Source organism: Nomascus leucogenys, chromosome 16 (assembly GCF_006542625.1).
Source record: "Nomascus leucogenys isolate Asia chromosome 16, Asia_NLE_v1, whole genome shotgun sequence".
Classification (NCBI taxonomy): domain Eukaryota; kingdom Metazoa; phylum Chordata; class Mammalia; order Primates; family Hylobatidae; genus Nomascus; species Nomascus leucogenys.
Genome location: NC_044396.1, coordinates 92,824,750 through 92,840,548, shown reverse-complemented (window position 1 = coordinate 92,840,548; position 15,799 = coordinate 92,824,750). Strand labels below are relative to the sequence as shown.

The following is a 15,799-nucleotide window of genomic DNA, read 5'->3' as shown; positions in this document are numbered from 1 at the left end:
CATAATTTAAAAAGCTGACATTTATTCTAGTCACATTAATGGCAAATAGGTTTTTAGTATAGCTTTCTCCCATAAAACATGGTTTTACTTCTTGATTGTATTTGATACTCCACTAAGGATAAAACTAAAAAAGTTACGTGCACAGTTATTCCTGTCATCTAGGTCTTTACAGGCTAAAATATTTTGACATGCAGAAGAAAAGGAGCAATATGTAAAACAATCGTGATGGTGGAATCATTAGTATTGTGTGTGTGTGTGTGCGCGCGCGCACGCATGTGCGTGCGTGTTAGTGCATTTTGAAGGTCTGTCTTTTGTTTCAACCCTTTGGATGCTTCCCCGCATTAGTAGCTTTGGCAGAGCCTCAGTTCTTATCCTTCCCATATCCAGCGTGGAGAGCACCTTGGAGTGAGGTGGGAGGACTCTGAATGTGTGATTCCCCCAGCTAGTCCAGAGCACACATCAAGATTTTCAAGCGCAGCAGGGGATACAAACTTTAGGGTTAAGACAGAGTCTGGCTTAGATGAGCTCTGCCATTTTCTAGCCTTAGGGTCTTGGGCCTGGTTTCTTATTTCTACAATGAAGAAAATAGTATTTTGTAGGGTTGATGTGAATATTTAACAGATTAGTAAATATATTACTTACCACAGTACCTGTCACATAGCAACAGTGGATGTTACTGCTCTTTTTATTTTTCAAAGATCTTGTTCTACATCCCATCAGCTGAAGCCCAAGCAGGAAAAGATATGCATTATGAGAAAATGTAGCTAACTTTGGATAAGTTATTTCATCTTTTGGTATTTCAGTTTACACATCTGTAAAATGGGGATAAAATCCATTTCTAACACATGAGATTAATAAGAGGATTAAATCTTAGAAAGACCAAAAGAGAGAACTGTCGGTGTCATGTTGATTATCATTGGGCCAGAGTGTTGGTATAATTTATCAGATGCAATCTGTGACAAAAGCTCTGTATTCAGATATCTGGGTCCTGCTCTCTGTCAAACCGATCCAGAATAGGACTGTAAGGGTTAGTCACTGTTTCCCTGAGTCCAGAAAGTAACAGTATCCCTTCCTCTCTCACATAGCTTCTTGATAATCTAATGGGAAAAACAGATATAACGATGTTGGCTTTAAAATACAAAGCATTCTAGAAATGCAATAAGACATGCATTTAAGAACAGTACAGGAAAAATATACTCTTTATTTCAGGCTCTTTTTCTAGTGATGCTGCTCGACTTTTTCAGTGTTCGTTCAAGTTTCCTGATCTATTAGTGAAATACTACAGTGAATTGTTAGGGAACAGAGCATTCTCCATTTAGTGTGGTTGAGGCCAGGACTACAGATCAAGACACTGTCCCAGTCTACAAGTAGCCCACAGACCATTGGCATGAGTGGGTTGAGTCAGATTTGAAAGAGAACAAAGAGTTTTAAATGAAGTTTGGCACAGCAGAAGGGGAATGAGAGAGAATGACAGAATTGTGTCCTTCGGGAGAGTTACTAGGTGTGGGTGGCCCATACTCTTGGAGCTGGGAGAATGGGAGATTCAGTTTGACCTGGAATGTTTTTGGTGTGGGAGCCGAGAAGGCATGGGAAGACCCTTAAGTGGAAGGGATGCTGCTGTGTGCAAACCTGCTGGGTGTTGCAGTGAGGAGGATAGTGGAGACATTCAAACAAGTGTAAGCTACAGTTCTAGTGAATTTACATTGCTATTGGATAGAAGAGTACTCTACCCAATGTTCTGTTGATGGTTATGTCACAGTAGTAGTATTGGTCAGGGGTTTTCAGTTATGAAACACTGGGTTATGAAGCCTCAGAATTACTGCAAGATCTCCTTAAATCTGTATGTGTATAAACAATTAGGAAAAGTGTGACTGTTGTCCTTTAGGAGTCTAATACATTCTAGATTTTTAAAAGATCCCCATACTCAAAACGGAACCACAGGTACAGGTCACAGGTGCCATGGTATGAGTGTAGCCAGAGTGAGACAGATGCCCAAAGAGGTTTGGTAGAGGACTGGCCCTGTCTTCTCCATGACTAGTCCTTCTGAGAGTCCTGACTGAACCTCTGTTTCAGTGTTCCCTCTCCTACTCTTTTCTCACCACGCAAAGTGGAAATGGCAAAATACTCCCTTCTATCTTGGGACCCCGTTTAGTATCTTAATTTTTAATTATACTTTCTCTCTTTTTTTTTTTTTTTTTGAGACAGAGTCTTGCTCCGTCGCCCAGGCTGGAGTGCAATGACGCAATCTCGACTCACTGCAACCTCCTCCTCCCGGGTTCAAGCAATTCTCCTGCCTCAGTCTCCCAAGTAGCTGGGACTACAGGTGCCCGTCACCACACCTGGCTAATTTTGTTTTTAGTAGAGATGGGGTTTCACTGTGTTGGTTGGGCTGGTCTCAAACGCCTGACCTCAAGTGATCCACCCACCTTGGCCTCCCAAAGTGCTGGGATTACAGGCGTGAGCCACCGTGCCTGGCCTCAATTTTTAATTATGTAGTTTGTTACTTGTTTGTATTTTATCTGCCTTCCTCCACTATATTTTAAGATTCTTGAGGGCAAAGACAATATCTGTTGCCGTCTCCACTCTCCACCCTTTGTTTGACATTGTACCTGGCACGTAGTTACATTTGGTAAATCCTACTTAATGAATGAATAACAGCAATGTGATGAGTAAAATAAGGGGAGACACTTTCTGGACACTGAGTACAATGTGAACAGAAGGCGTGAAGACAGGATAAGACTTTAGAAGATAGTAGAATTGAGAAGCTAGAAAGTTTCTTTTCTTGGGTATGTCTTCTCTACTGCTCTCCATCCCCACCCCCCTAAAAAAAAAAAAAAAAAACCCTACGCTGCAGGAGATTTGTGCAGGTATCTTAAGATGTGTTTCCAGGCTATCCTTTAGGCTTCCATTGCCCTGGCCTTTGCTGCTGATGCCCATGTGCTTTTTTTTTCTGCCAGCTTGAGCTGTACCTGGGTATCAGGTGACTCCTGGTGGCCAGAGAGGGCTCACACCCTAGAAACAGTGAGCCCTCTCTGTTTCTAGGCTGTCTAGGAAACAGAGGTCAGACAGGACAGGGGGTTTTGGTTGAGTAGAGTCAGTATGCAATCATTGTGGGCGGTCACTTGGTGTGGGCTTAAATGCTGAGGTAGGAGTTGAGGGGGATTGGGGACTCATTGCAGAGTGTGCAGAGTGTGCAGAGAGTGCAGAGTGTGCAGTATGATCTCTTTTTGGATCCTAGAATATAAATCTGACAGCAACATGGAGCACAGATTGAAAGCAAAAGGACAGAACCGAGAAGAGTTGGGAGGCGATTAAGGAGGATGAGATGTGCAATGATCAAGGCCTGGATGGAATGGCTTCTGTAAGAATGGGAGGGAAGGATGACTAGAGGGACTTGAGAAAACTTTTTTTTTTTTTTAGATACTGGGTCTCACTCTGTCGCCGAGGCTGGAGTACATTGGCACGATCCTGGCTCACTGCAGCCTCGGCCACTCAGGTTCAAGCAATTCTCCTGCCTCAGCCGCCTGAGTAGCTGGGATTACAGGCATGGAGACATGGTTTTACCATGTTGCCCCGGCTGTTCTCGAACTCCTGACTTAAGCCATCCACCTGCCTCCACCTCCCAAAGTGCTGGGATTATGGATGTGAGCCATCACACCCAGCCCAGAAAACTTTTTACAAACCAAATAACAGATGTGCTTTTTGAGCAATTCAATTGCTGCTGCTTGTGATGTAAATAGAATTAATTTTTAGCTACTGTTAGCTATGGATTCATTGGATTCATGGAGTGGCTCATAAATACGGTTCTTAGAACTGGTTTCTCACATGCCCTTTTTAATAAGGGAATCATTGTAATTTTGTGTACCCAATAATGTGTATTTGGCTTAGGAATTCATATCCTTAGCCCAAGGTTTTTTTCACATTTGACATAAATGCTTTGAACATTGCACTGATTGCCATGAAACTTTTATGGAATATGGTACCAATATATGCCCATGGGGGTAACAACCATAATACAAATTAGGTGGTGTCTAGACAGTCCCTTCTTCAGAGCTATTGCCAGTGAATCTTAAGCTAGCTAGAAATTCACACCAGTTTCTTGTTTCTTCTGAAATAGCTCTATAGAATGGCTAGGGCTTTTCCATAAACAGGCTACATTTGTTTCTCCAAAAATCGTTTTGTTTTACCTGCTTTTTTTTCTTTTCTATTTATATTCGTAGAGGATTATTTTAATTAATATTCACATTGAATTGTTGAAAGATTGTTTTATTATCTTTAGTGAAACTTGGATTAACTATGTTTTATGCCAAAAATGGAATCCGGGACATATGTGCCTCAATTACTAAGAATAATTTGCAAGTATTTTAATTTCCATCTCGTTGATGTTAGTAGTTTTAAAGACACATTTAAAAAATCACTATGCCAGTAAAACTGTCAAACCCAAATTGAGGGACATTCTACAGAATTCTGATGATGATTCTTGAAAAATATCAAGGTCATGAAAGATAAGACCCAGAAGCCGTAACAGCTGGAGGAGGCTGAGGAGACAAGATATGTAAATGCAGTGTGGAATCTGGAGCAGTGAAAGGACATTAGTGGACAACTAGTGAAACTGGAATCACTTCTGTAGTTCAGTGAGTGTTGTCCTACCAGTGGGTACCAAGGGTGCTCCCCATACTGGCATTGCAGCTCTACTCTGAGCTTAAATTAGGCAGCAAGTCAAAATAGGCAAATTTTAATTTATTACAATATAATTCACAGTAGAAACCTAATTTCAGAACTAGAAATGTTAAGAGATCAATAGTTGTCAGTTTTTTTAGTATCTGATTCTCAAGTAATAATGTGGTTTCCTGGAATACTACCAGGAACACATGATTTTATTCTTGGAGAAACTAGTCATTATTTTCATTTCTAGGATGAGCAGGTGACTATTTTAAGCTTAATATTTTCGCCAAGCACAGAAATGCCTAGCTTGGTACAATATTCAGCAGTGAATTCCTGTTATCTGCTGTGTGCCAGGACCTGAGTTGGGGATGCTGGGAGGGAGTGAAACCTGGCCTCTGCTTACAGAGCTTATCATCTGATGTGGGCCCTGAAGATAGGAGTAAGAAGAAGCTCTCTTCATGCACTGTTATCTGCATTTAAAGCATTTGGTGTTTGGGTTGATAAGTTATTCCTTAAAAGCTCTCTTATTGCAGATTTTCCTTGGCATTGCCTTACAACCTTTGCATTTGGGAAGCCCTAGGAATCTGTTGTTGCTAGCAGCATCTGATAATCATTAGGTTGACTAATAGGAAATTATTTTTGTAGCTCAACATGGATGAATAGCAGCAGTTCCTAGTAATACCACTTCATTTTGAGGAAGTATCACATTCTTAGTAAATTTATCACTATACATACATGGGTTTAAAATAAAATAGTGTGCATAGATGCCTTGTTTCCAAAATCCAGGCTAACACAAGCAGGTGTTCAAACTTGAAATGCAATGCAGAACAGTCTTGTTTACTTATACAAGTTCTGCAAGTGTATTGATTAATATCCAGAGATTCTAGGCAGTTAGATTTTGTGGAATTTTTTTCCTCAGTGAGTAATTAGGAAAGAACTAATGCTTTCTAAGATATCCTTCTCATAAAAACTAATTTTGGAGTTTCTTTCAGACAGCAGAGATTTTCTAGTTTCTGTCCAGCACTGAACACGATAGGTTTGGAACTCACAGTCCTCATTGGCAGTCACATTTATGTACAGACCATAAGAACTTGGGTATATTCCTGCCAAAGGCGCCGACAATTTTAGTTGGCGGAGAATGAGAGAGTTGTTTCTGTGTCCATAGGAAACTAACTGGATGATAGCGTTTTCCTTTACTCCAGCTGCTTGAGCTTACTGGTTTGTTGCATTGTTTGTTGCTCTCACTTCTTGGTTCTCAGCTTGTTAATGTGTAGGATGAGCAAGGTAACACCGCCTACAGAAAAAGCAGCACATTTTCCCGCGTTCAGCTGAATGAGACAAATATAGTAAAATTAGAGTCCAGACTGTCTCTTAGCATTGCATAGTTATTACTTTCAAACACATTTGCCCCAGTTACTCGGAAGTTTTCCAGCAGGTTAAATTATTGGGGAGAGGAGTTGAGTTCTTTACCACCACACATATTCCATGTCTAAGAGTTTGGGATGAGAAAATGAGGATCAAACCAAATTAACTCACTTTATTTAGCAAAGGTTGATGGCTTCAATCCCTGTTGTAGAAGAACAATACACAACTTCTTTTAAGTTTCTTAGTCATCAGGAGACACTGAGAAATAAGAGACCAAGAGAAACAATGAGGGCTTGAATTTAAAGGAGACAGAGGGTAGAGAGTTGTTGGGTTACATTTGAAGAATGTTATGGGTGTAAAGTCTAACAGGACTTAGTTACTGGTCTAATGTGGGAGGAGGAAGAAGAAAGTACAGGGCCTGGCCTCAGATTTCTGTCCCATACACGTAAGTGCTGTCTAGTGCTACTAGTCAAGAGGCAGAATATTGAAGCAGAATCTGAATTGGACTGCCAGTGATGCATTCAGCTGTGTAAGTAGTGAACTAGAAGTGCCTTGAGACTATGGAGGTCAAAGGGAAGGGATATAGGAAAGAGTAAGTTCAGAGTAATAGAGTTGCAACTAAGTTAGATGTATATGTTAGGGTCCAGTCGGGTAGGGCCAATAAGCCACCACGGCTGGAATCTCAGTGCTCTTAGTGGCAGGTTTTAGATGTCTGTGAGAAACTGCAATGGAACTGTCAGGTAGGCAAGTATATATATATATATGCATTTGAAGCTCAAGAGCAGATTCTATTTCCTCGACTTCTATCTCTGTTACTTCATAGAGTATTTTAGGTTAATTTTTAAAAAGCATTGAACAAATGAGCAAATGTCAGTATATTATAATATTGCCAATAATTTATATATAAACCAACAGCTGGTTGGGAATTAGGTACAAAGCAGAGAATTGACTTTTTTTCTAGACCTATTTTACATAGTTTTTGATCACTGCATCTCAGTATTTACCTGAGTTGAAATATTCCTCTTAGAGTCATGAGTGAATATACCAACGTTTGGTTAATGTTAATAGAAATGTTTTGTCATTGTGTTCTGGTCCCTTTGTTCAGTTGACAACTGTTCCTTGCAACTACTACCATATTCCAATTTATTGTATCATACATAGATTTTTGATATTCCAGGGCTTTTGCTGGACTTATTTTCTGTTAATACTTGTAGATGGGAGACATTTCTTACACTTAGAGCATTTGTACATTGAGGCAGCATGTTCTATGACAGAAGTTTGAAACTAAAGAAGTCTGACTATCTTCCCACTTACGTCCTAGAAAGTGAAATCTAATTTATCACAGGATAGACTAGATTTTATTCTTTCATATTATCTGTTTGAGAGTTTGCCAGAATCCAAGTTGTTATGGCAGAGACATATAATTATTTATTGTAAAGCACATCATTGAGTTTCAGCTGCGGGCTACACTCTTTTGTTTGGGGTAACAAGACAGCACATGCTCCCTTCTCACCAACGTGGATCTTACATAAGTGCCATGTCTCTAAAAATACATTCAAAGCAGTATGAGACCCATAGGGATGTGGTGATTGTTTCTTCCTGGTTTCTTCTGTCAAGCAGAGCATCTTAGAAAAGAAGGTGTTTGAATTGGTCGCATAGCAAGTAAAAAGAAATCAAGCAGTTCTGGATTAGAATCACAATTCTTCTACCCCCTCGTTGTTACCTAATGTTTCAGTCTGTGTTTTCTCAGTAATATGTGAAAAATAGTATCTCCCTTGCAAGGGTCATTGTGAAGACTTTGTTTATTTCCACGGAAGGGCCTACAGATGTCTTTTCTGCCATCATTTGTGTGTGTGTGTGTGTGTGTGTGTGTGTTAGCGCCTAATAGCACTATATGCACAGAATTATACTGTTCCTCCTGTAGCCATGAATGAAGATCAGAATGCTCTTTTTCCAGCTGTACTCTGAATTTATTGAGGATAGATACCTGTTCTGATTATGCAGTGTATGTCAAGTGCCAAGTACAGAGTAGAATTTCCTTAGTGGATTTGTTCTAGGTCCAAAGTGTAGCGGGCCTGCTTCTTAGAGACTGCTTTATATTCAGCAAAGTCCCAAGATATACTATATTGTTAATTTATAAGGAGAAAAACATCATGTAGGTAGCTACAAGCAGTACTCAAATCTCCATGTCCAATCTGCATGCTCTGTTGTAGAGTCTGTCCTACATAGGTGATCATAAGCAGAGAATGTTTAGAAAGCCTGGAGTCAAACCAAGAATATGCTTCTCAGACTTTTGTTTATAGAGCATCTGAGGCTAACTCTCCGTATGATACATTTTATAGTCAAGCCTTGCTAACCTTGAACCCATTTTATTGCTCTTCAGTTTAAGTTCTGTGAAGCTGTAATTAATCCTTTTCAAAACATCTATAATTCTCTTACTCCACTCTGTCATACTCACCTGTCAAAACCTCAGCCCTGGTTAAAACCAGCTATTGGTCAGCTTACTTGGCTTTGGCCTTCTCTTTTGTCTTCATTTTATTTGCAGGTGCCATCCAGTCCCGTGTATTTAAATACTTCAGCTGGTGGCTCTGAAGTTTCTACCAACAGTGCTGCCCTCTCCTGAGCTCCAAACTTATATCCAAATGTCTCCTTGATGGTTTATGTTGGAAGACTTTAAGATCAAACACATGTACAGGATTAACATGACTTTATTTTTTTCTCCAAGCCTGCCTCTTATGTTTGCCTATTTGTTCCATCTAAAACTCTAGTTTTCCTGGATTCTTCACTTTCCAGTTGTCTTGCATATGATCATCCAAATGTCCCAAGAGTGCCCATTTCTCTCCTTCACCACTACCTTGGGGTCCATGCCACTAGTGTTTTCTTGCTTGTTCTGTTACAGTGACCTGACTGGTCTTTCTGCTTTCACTCCTACACACTCCCCCAACCCTCTGTGTGCAAGAGCAGAGCGAGCTTTTTAAAGTAAAAGTCACATGCCTTAGGTAATCCTCCCATGTCCCACTATCTTGGCTCATTGAATTCCTGTCTTCAGGAATCTTATCCTCTGCCTTACCTTAACCTCTCACTCTGGTCTTCTTCATTTCCAGTAATCGAACCCCCTCCCTAATTGTGTGTATCCTTCTCTCTGACCATAGCTCCTGTCTTTCCAGCTCACTTTCTGTAGTATCCCAGATCCAGTAATCCTTGGATCCTACTAGGACCTTCAAGCCACTGCAGATAGGCTATTACCTCCATGACCCACCAAAGTATGCCATGCCCTCCTAGTTTACTGTGTACCTGACTTAGCAGCCACACCTCAACCTGGGCCCCTGGCTGCTCCCCATGTCCCTGACCCACTGAGATTAGCAGGTCACGGAATCCATCTTCCCTGTCTGCTGGGCCAGGCAGGACCTTCCGTTGAACTCCACTGGGCCCTTACTGGCCCTCTTGACAGCTCCACTTGGATTTCTGATATTCTTCTGGCATTCTTTCTGACCTTTACCCACCAAACTGCTCCTCTTACAATTTTTGCCATTTCAGTTTAATGGCAACTCTTAACTATCAGCATATCCTGTTGGTTCTATGTTTAAAATAAATCCATTGGAGTCCAGTTACTCTGAAAAAAAAAAAAAAAAAAAAAGGAAGAAAGCTAGGATCTGACTACTTGACTACTTCTCACCCTCTTTCTGGTTCTGTACTTGTGCCAACTGTCTCGTCCTGCCTGGATTGTTTGGGTTGCCCCGACTTGGTCTCTCCTGCTCCTTTCATACTGTTCACAACACAGTGGCCAGAGTATCCCTGTTAAAACCTAATTCAGGCTGGGCGCAGTGGCTCATGCCTGTAATCCCAGCACTTTAGGAGGCTGAGGCGGGTGGATCACTTGAGGTCAGGAGTTCAAGACCAGCCTGGCCAACATGATGAAACCCTGTCTCTACTAAAAATACAAAAATTAACCAGGTGTGGTGGTACACACCTGTAATCCCAGCTACTCAGGGAGGCTGGGGCAGGAGAATCACTTGAGCCTGAGAGGCAGAGGTTACAGTGAGCTGAGATCGTGCCACTGCACTCCAGTCTGGGCGACAGAGTGAGACCCTATATATATAAACAAAAAAAAAACCTAAGTCAGATAATGTCACTCCTCTTCTCAAAGTCTCCTGAGGGCTTGGCATCTCGTCGGAGTCAAAGCCAAGTTGTTACCATGGCCTGCATTTTCTTGCCCCTCTTCCTTAGAGCTCATCACATGCCCTTTATCCATGGCCTCCTCAGGCTACTTCACACACCAAGGACTGGGGGTTTGCTGCTTGGAAAGCATTTACCTCCACTATGCAGATTTCCATGTGTATAAGTAGAAAACTCAAATAAGCAAAAAAGGACTGGAAGACCACCTATCATCTTACTTCATGAAGAGAGCAAAAGCATCGTTGCTTTATCTCCTTCATGGGTACATTGCTGTGTGCTCACCAGGACCCACACATGTGCTCTTGCCTTTTAAAGGCATCTGTACTCTACGCTGACTGTTTTGTCATCTTTTTTCATGTAACAGTGTAATTTGGGTTTTAATGCCAGTAAATTAGTTCTCCAAAACAGTTCTTGAGGCTGCATAGAATGTTGGTTGAGAAGATAGGTACACCATAGTTTATGTAACCAGGCTCTCTATTACTGTAAACAGTTCTGCAGTGAATCTTTGTTCCTGAATCTTTGCATGTATCTCTAATCATTTCTAAAGAATAATGTCCTGGAATTTTATTTTCTGGGTCAAGCATTGTGGTTTTTTTAAAGTTTTTGATTTGTGCTGTCCTTCAGAAAGATACACTGTTTTTTCCCTCCTAACAGTGGAATGTGCGAGTACCTTTATACCTTTGGCCTGGTCTTTTCTGAGTCATGTGCACATATATTACAAACTTCTGTTTAAGAAATAAAACTCTATACATGAACTTTACAGTTAAAAATGGTTAAGATGGTAAATTTTATGTTATATGCATTTTGCCACAATTAAAAGAAATAAAGCTCTGATAAATACATTTATAGTTACTTGACAAGTATACTTTTTGGCAGTAATACGAATGTAGGTGTTAGTAAGTAGTTGGTAGGAGAGAAAACTTAGCATTATTGTTGTGGTCTTTACTCATTGCTGATTTTTACAAGATGTTTTGGTAATTTTGTCATGCAGGCCAAAACACTAAGAAAACTGATCCAACAAACATTCAGACAATTTGCCAACCTTAATAGAGAAGAAAGTATTCTGAAATTCTTTGAGATCCTGTCTCCAGTCTACAGATTTGATAAGGAATGCTTCAAGTGTGCTCTTGGTGTAAGTATGGGAATGTGAGAAATAGTGGGCTAGTTTGATTTTACTTTTTCTTATCTCTTACTGTATATCTAAATTTCTGATTGAAAAAAATGCTAACTTGTCCCATTTTTTTCAATAAAATGATATTTTGTCGTTTTACCGTGTGAAAAATAGAGAAAGAAAATAATGTGAGAATAAAATCACCTTTTTAAAAACGGCATGCCTATTTTCATAATTAGATATTTTTTATTTTATCCCTGTGATTTGTTAATTGTTCTCTAAGGGCTAGTTTACCTATTTAGATAATCATCCCAGAGAAACCCTTGGTATCAGGCATGCTGGAATAAGCACAGTGCACTTTGTGCAGGCTTAACAGATCCTGGGTCGATGAAGTTATAAATATTTTATCTTATTTGGTTAGATAGATTAATAGCAAACCAAACCAGCCCCTGCTTTGGTCCTTTAACATATCCACGGCTCTTTATCTAAAGTATTTCTTTTTTTCTTCTGCCACCTCTGTTCTCACTTGTTTCACCTTCAAAAGTCAAGCTGGATTATTTCAGTGGAACTGGCAATCGGCCCAGAAGAAGGGATCAGTTACCTAACGGACAAGGGCTGCAATGTAAGTCTGCTCTGACCTTTCAGGAACTTGGCTTTAGACAAAGAAGAATCAAATTAAGGAAATGGGGCATTCATTTGGAAAAGATCATTTTACAATTAAATTTTCCTATTGCACTGCATTTATTGTTCAATGGAGTGGGGGACAAGTAAGAGAAAGTCTAGGTGCTGTTGAAATACCTCGGAATTACTTAGTTTTGGAAGGAAAGGAATCATACAAACCTTACATGTGTTAGTGAGACCTGAATGGGGTTGTTACTGTTTATCTGGAGAAGTTTTAAATACTAATTTTTAAAATTAAGTTCTGAATGGTTTGGGTATATTTGTACTGGCATCTTACCCTTTGAAACAGCCTCTTCAGGTTATTTCCAGGAAAAGAAAATCATACATTTACAGTTCTCTTGAAAGCCTTATTAGCCTTATTTACCTTGAAGAAAAAATGTCCATCAGATGGAAACTCACACTTCTACCCCAGACCTCACTTCTTTTGTTACCTTCCTAGCAGAAGTGCTGACCATTTCCTGTGTGATCCTTCTCATTCTTCCAACAAGTACTATTGAGAACCTGCTTGGTGCCAGGCAGTCTAGAGGTTTGAGATACAATAAGGAAGAAAACAGAGAGAAGTCCTTTGTCTTTATGTAGCTTATAGTCGAGTGCACAAAATAAATATGGAATACATCTGTGTCATACAACAATAAGTACCGAGACGAAAAGTAGAACAGTGTAAGGGTGGGTGTACTGAGAAGAAGGGCATGCTCCCATTTAGATGAGTGTTCAGGGAACATGATTCTAGGGGCTTCTTCTCAGGCCTTGCACTAGTAACAGTTCTTTTCCACTTAACGTAGTTTAGTGATTTGAACTTTTTACTTAATTTATTCATACCTTGACCTGTACATATAATTTTCTATACATATATAAATGTGCCAAACCGTGTCTGACCTGCTTTTTTCCAAGTGTACTCTGGTTTCCATTCCCACTCTGCTCAGCTCCTGCCTCTACCATTCTTTTCTCTTCACCCTTCTCTGTAACCCCCCCACCCCCTGCCCATACTTAACATGTAAGTGACTTAATAATCTTCTATGTTTTTCCCCATATTCCTGTTTTGTTATTCAGAAAAGGGCTCATCATCAGGCACACTGTCCTGCTTGGTTATTTCACTCCGTGAACCTGGTAGAAATTTTTTCAAGCCCCGCCTTTCTTTGCCCCTTCCTCCCTGGGGGCCAGATGGGATTCTGTGAAGGGCAATTACTTTGCTTTTAGATTTCTGCCCTAAGACAATGACATAATAAATACTCCTTTATATATAATCTATGTACTACTGCTTTTTCTCCTTATGGAAGAGATTTCCAAGGATGGAACTGCAGGGTTCATTTCAAATAGTTCTAATTTAAAAAGAAGCTGTTGGATTGCTTTTCAGAAAAGCTAGGAAACTTCATATTGTCACTGGCAGTGTATGAGAGTACTGTTTTCGCACTCATTGGATGGCAGTTTTGATAGCTCTTTTAATTTTTCCATTTTAATAGATATAAAGTTATTCTTGTAACTTTTTTGCTCGCTTAGATGTAAAGCAAGGACCTAGTAACTTTAAACATATTTTAATGTCTTGGCTATTTCTCTTCTCACCTTTGTGAATTAACTGCTCATATCATATACTTTGCCTATTTTACCAACACAATTGACCTTTTAAAAAGTCCCTTTACACAACAAGGAAATCAGTATGTTTTCCTGTTACCTTTTTTATGATTTTTTTCCCCAAATCTCGTGTTGGCTGTTGACTTTAAACAGACCGGCCTCCCTTGTCCTACATCCTAAGGATGACAACTGTCCTGACTTCTGCCATCAGTGATTAAATCTCATTAAATGCTGCTGTGTCAGCTGGATATTCACAGAGGAAAACAGAATAAATTTTTGTGAAATTTTGTGAAAGTGGGTTTTTTTTTTTTGATATTATGTTTCAGGACTTCTTCAATACCCTTCAATAAGATCTCAATCTTTTTCATATAGGTCTTCCATATTAAACCAATTCATAAGTATTTTATAGTTTTGGGCCTTATTTTGAATGACTTTTTGGGGTTTTTTTTTGCCACTTGCAATTTAAAATTTATATTGTGAGCATAGAAGAATATTCTTGATTATTGTATATCATATAGTCTGCAACCTTATTATTGATTAAATAGGTTTTTTATTAGAATTTTGGATTTTATAAGTATATAATAATGTAATCAACAAAAGAATAATTTTACCTTTTCCCTTATACAATTTTTTCTTTTAGTCACAAGAAGCTCAAAGATCATGTTTAATAACAGGGCAGTAGACAATATTCCTATTTTGTTTTAGATTTTAATTTATCAATTAAAAGTGTGTCATTATTTGGGATTGTTTTTGTTGTTGAGTTTTAATAACATCTCTTTAATATTTTGATCTTTTGCTTAGAGTTTTATTAGCAGCTCCTAAATTTAATCAAAGACCCTTTTAGCATCTATTGATATGATCCTTTTTTCTCCTTTAATTTATTATTATAGTAGATTATATTAATAGTTATGGTAATATTGAGCCAATTAATACACAATATTCTTTTAAAATATTGAGTTATATTTGTAGAATTTTTACAACTATTTGTAAGTGAGATTAGACTTTTCTTTTTTATGTTAGCTTTATTAGACATGGTGTTAAAGTTATATTAATTTCATTAGGTGAATTGGAATCTTTCAGTGATTTTTTTTTTAAACTTTTTAAGCTCAGGGGTACATGTGCAGATTTGTTATATAGGTAACCTCGTGTCACACAGTTTACCGTACAGATTATTTTGTCACCCAGGTATTAATCCTAGTACTGATTAGTTATTTTTCCCAATCCCCTCCCTGCTTGTACCCTCCACCTTCTGGTAGGCCCCAGTGTCTGTTGTTGCTCTCTGTGTGTCCTTGTGTTCTCATCTTTTAGCTTCCCTTATAAGTGGGAGCTAAAAGATGCAGTATTTCGTTTTCTATTCCTGTGTTATTTTGCTAAAGATAATGGCCTCCAGCTCCATCCATGTTTCTGCAAAGAAGATGATCTCATTTTTTTTTTGGCTGCATAATATTCCATGGGGTGCATGTACCACATTTCCTTTATCCAGTCTACCATCGATGGGCATTTAGGTTGATTCCATGTCTTGGCTGTTGTGAATAGTGCTGCATTGGACATACATGTATATGTGTCTTTATAAAAGAACAATTTGGCCGGGCACGGTGGCTTATGCCTGTAATCCCAGCACTTTGGGAGGCTGAGGCAGGCGGATCACAAGGTCAGGAGATGGAGAACATCCTGGCTAACACGGTGAAACTCTGTCCCTACTAAAAATACAAAAAATTAGCCGGGCGTGGTGGCATGAGCCTGTAGTCCCAGCTACTCGGGAGGCTGAGGCAGGAGAATGGCATGAACCTGGGAGGTAGAGCTTGCAGTGAGCTGAGATCGCGCCACTGCACTCCAGCCTGGGCAACAGAGCGACACCCTGTCTCGGAAAAAAAAAAAAAAGAACAATTTATATTTCTTTGGGTATATACCCAGTAATGGGATTGCTGGGTTGAATGGTACTTCTGCTTTTAGGTGTTGAGGAATTGCCACGCTGTCTTATTATTTTATGTATTATTGTGAGGTACATTTTTTCAATGCCTAGTTCATTAAGGTGTTTTAACATGAAGAGATGTTGAATTTTATTGAACACCTTTTCTGCATCTGTCAAGATGATCCTGTGGTTTTTGTTTTTAGTTCTGTTTATGTGATGAATCACATTTATTGATTTGCATATGTTGACCCAGCCTTGCATCCCAGGAATAAAGAAAGCCTACTTGATCATGGTGGATTAGCTTTTTGATGTGCCATTGC

The 15,799-nt window shown here is 39.3% G+C and overlaps 1 protein-coding gene across 3 annotated transcripts in view; it reads left to right on the top strand.

Moving 5' to 3' along the window:
• Positions 1 to 15,799, top strand: part of PTK2 (protein tyrosine kinase 2) — a 289,297-nt gene that overhangs the window by 92,585 nt on the left and 180,913 nt on the right. For all 3 annotated transcript variants that reach the window (XM_030795169.1, XM_030795171.1, XM_030795163.1), the window contains exons 8-9: positions 11,198 to 11,338; positions 11,862 to 11,939. In XM_030795169.1, coding sequence (XP_030651029.1) covers positions 11,198 to 11,338; positions 11,862 to 11,939 — 219 coding nt within the window. The remainder of the gene's footprint in view (positions 1 to 11,197; positions 11,339 to 11,861; positions 11,940 to 15,799) is intronic.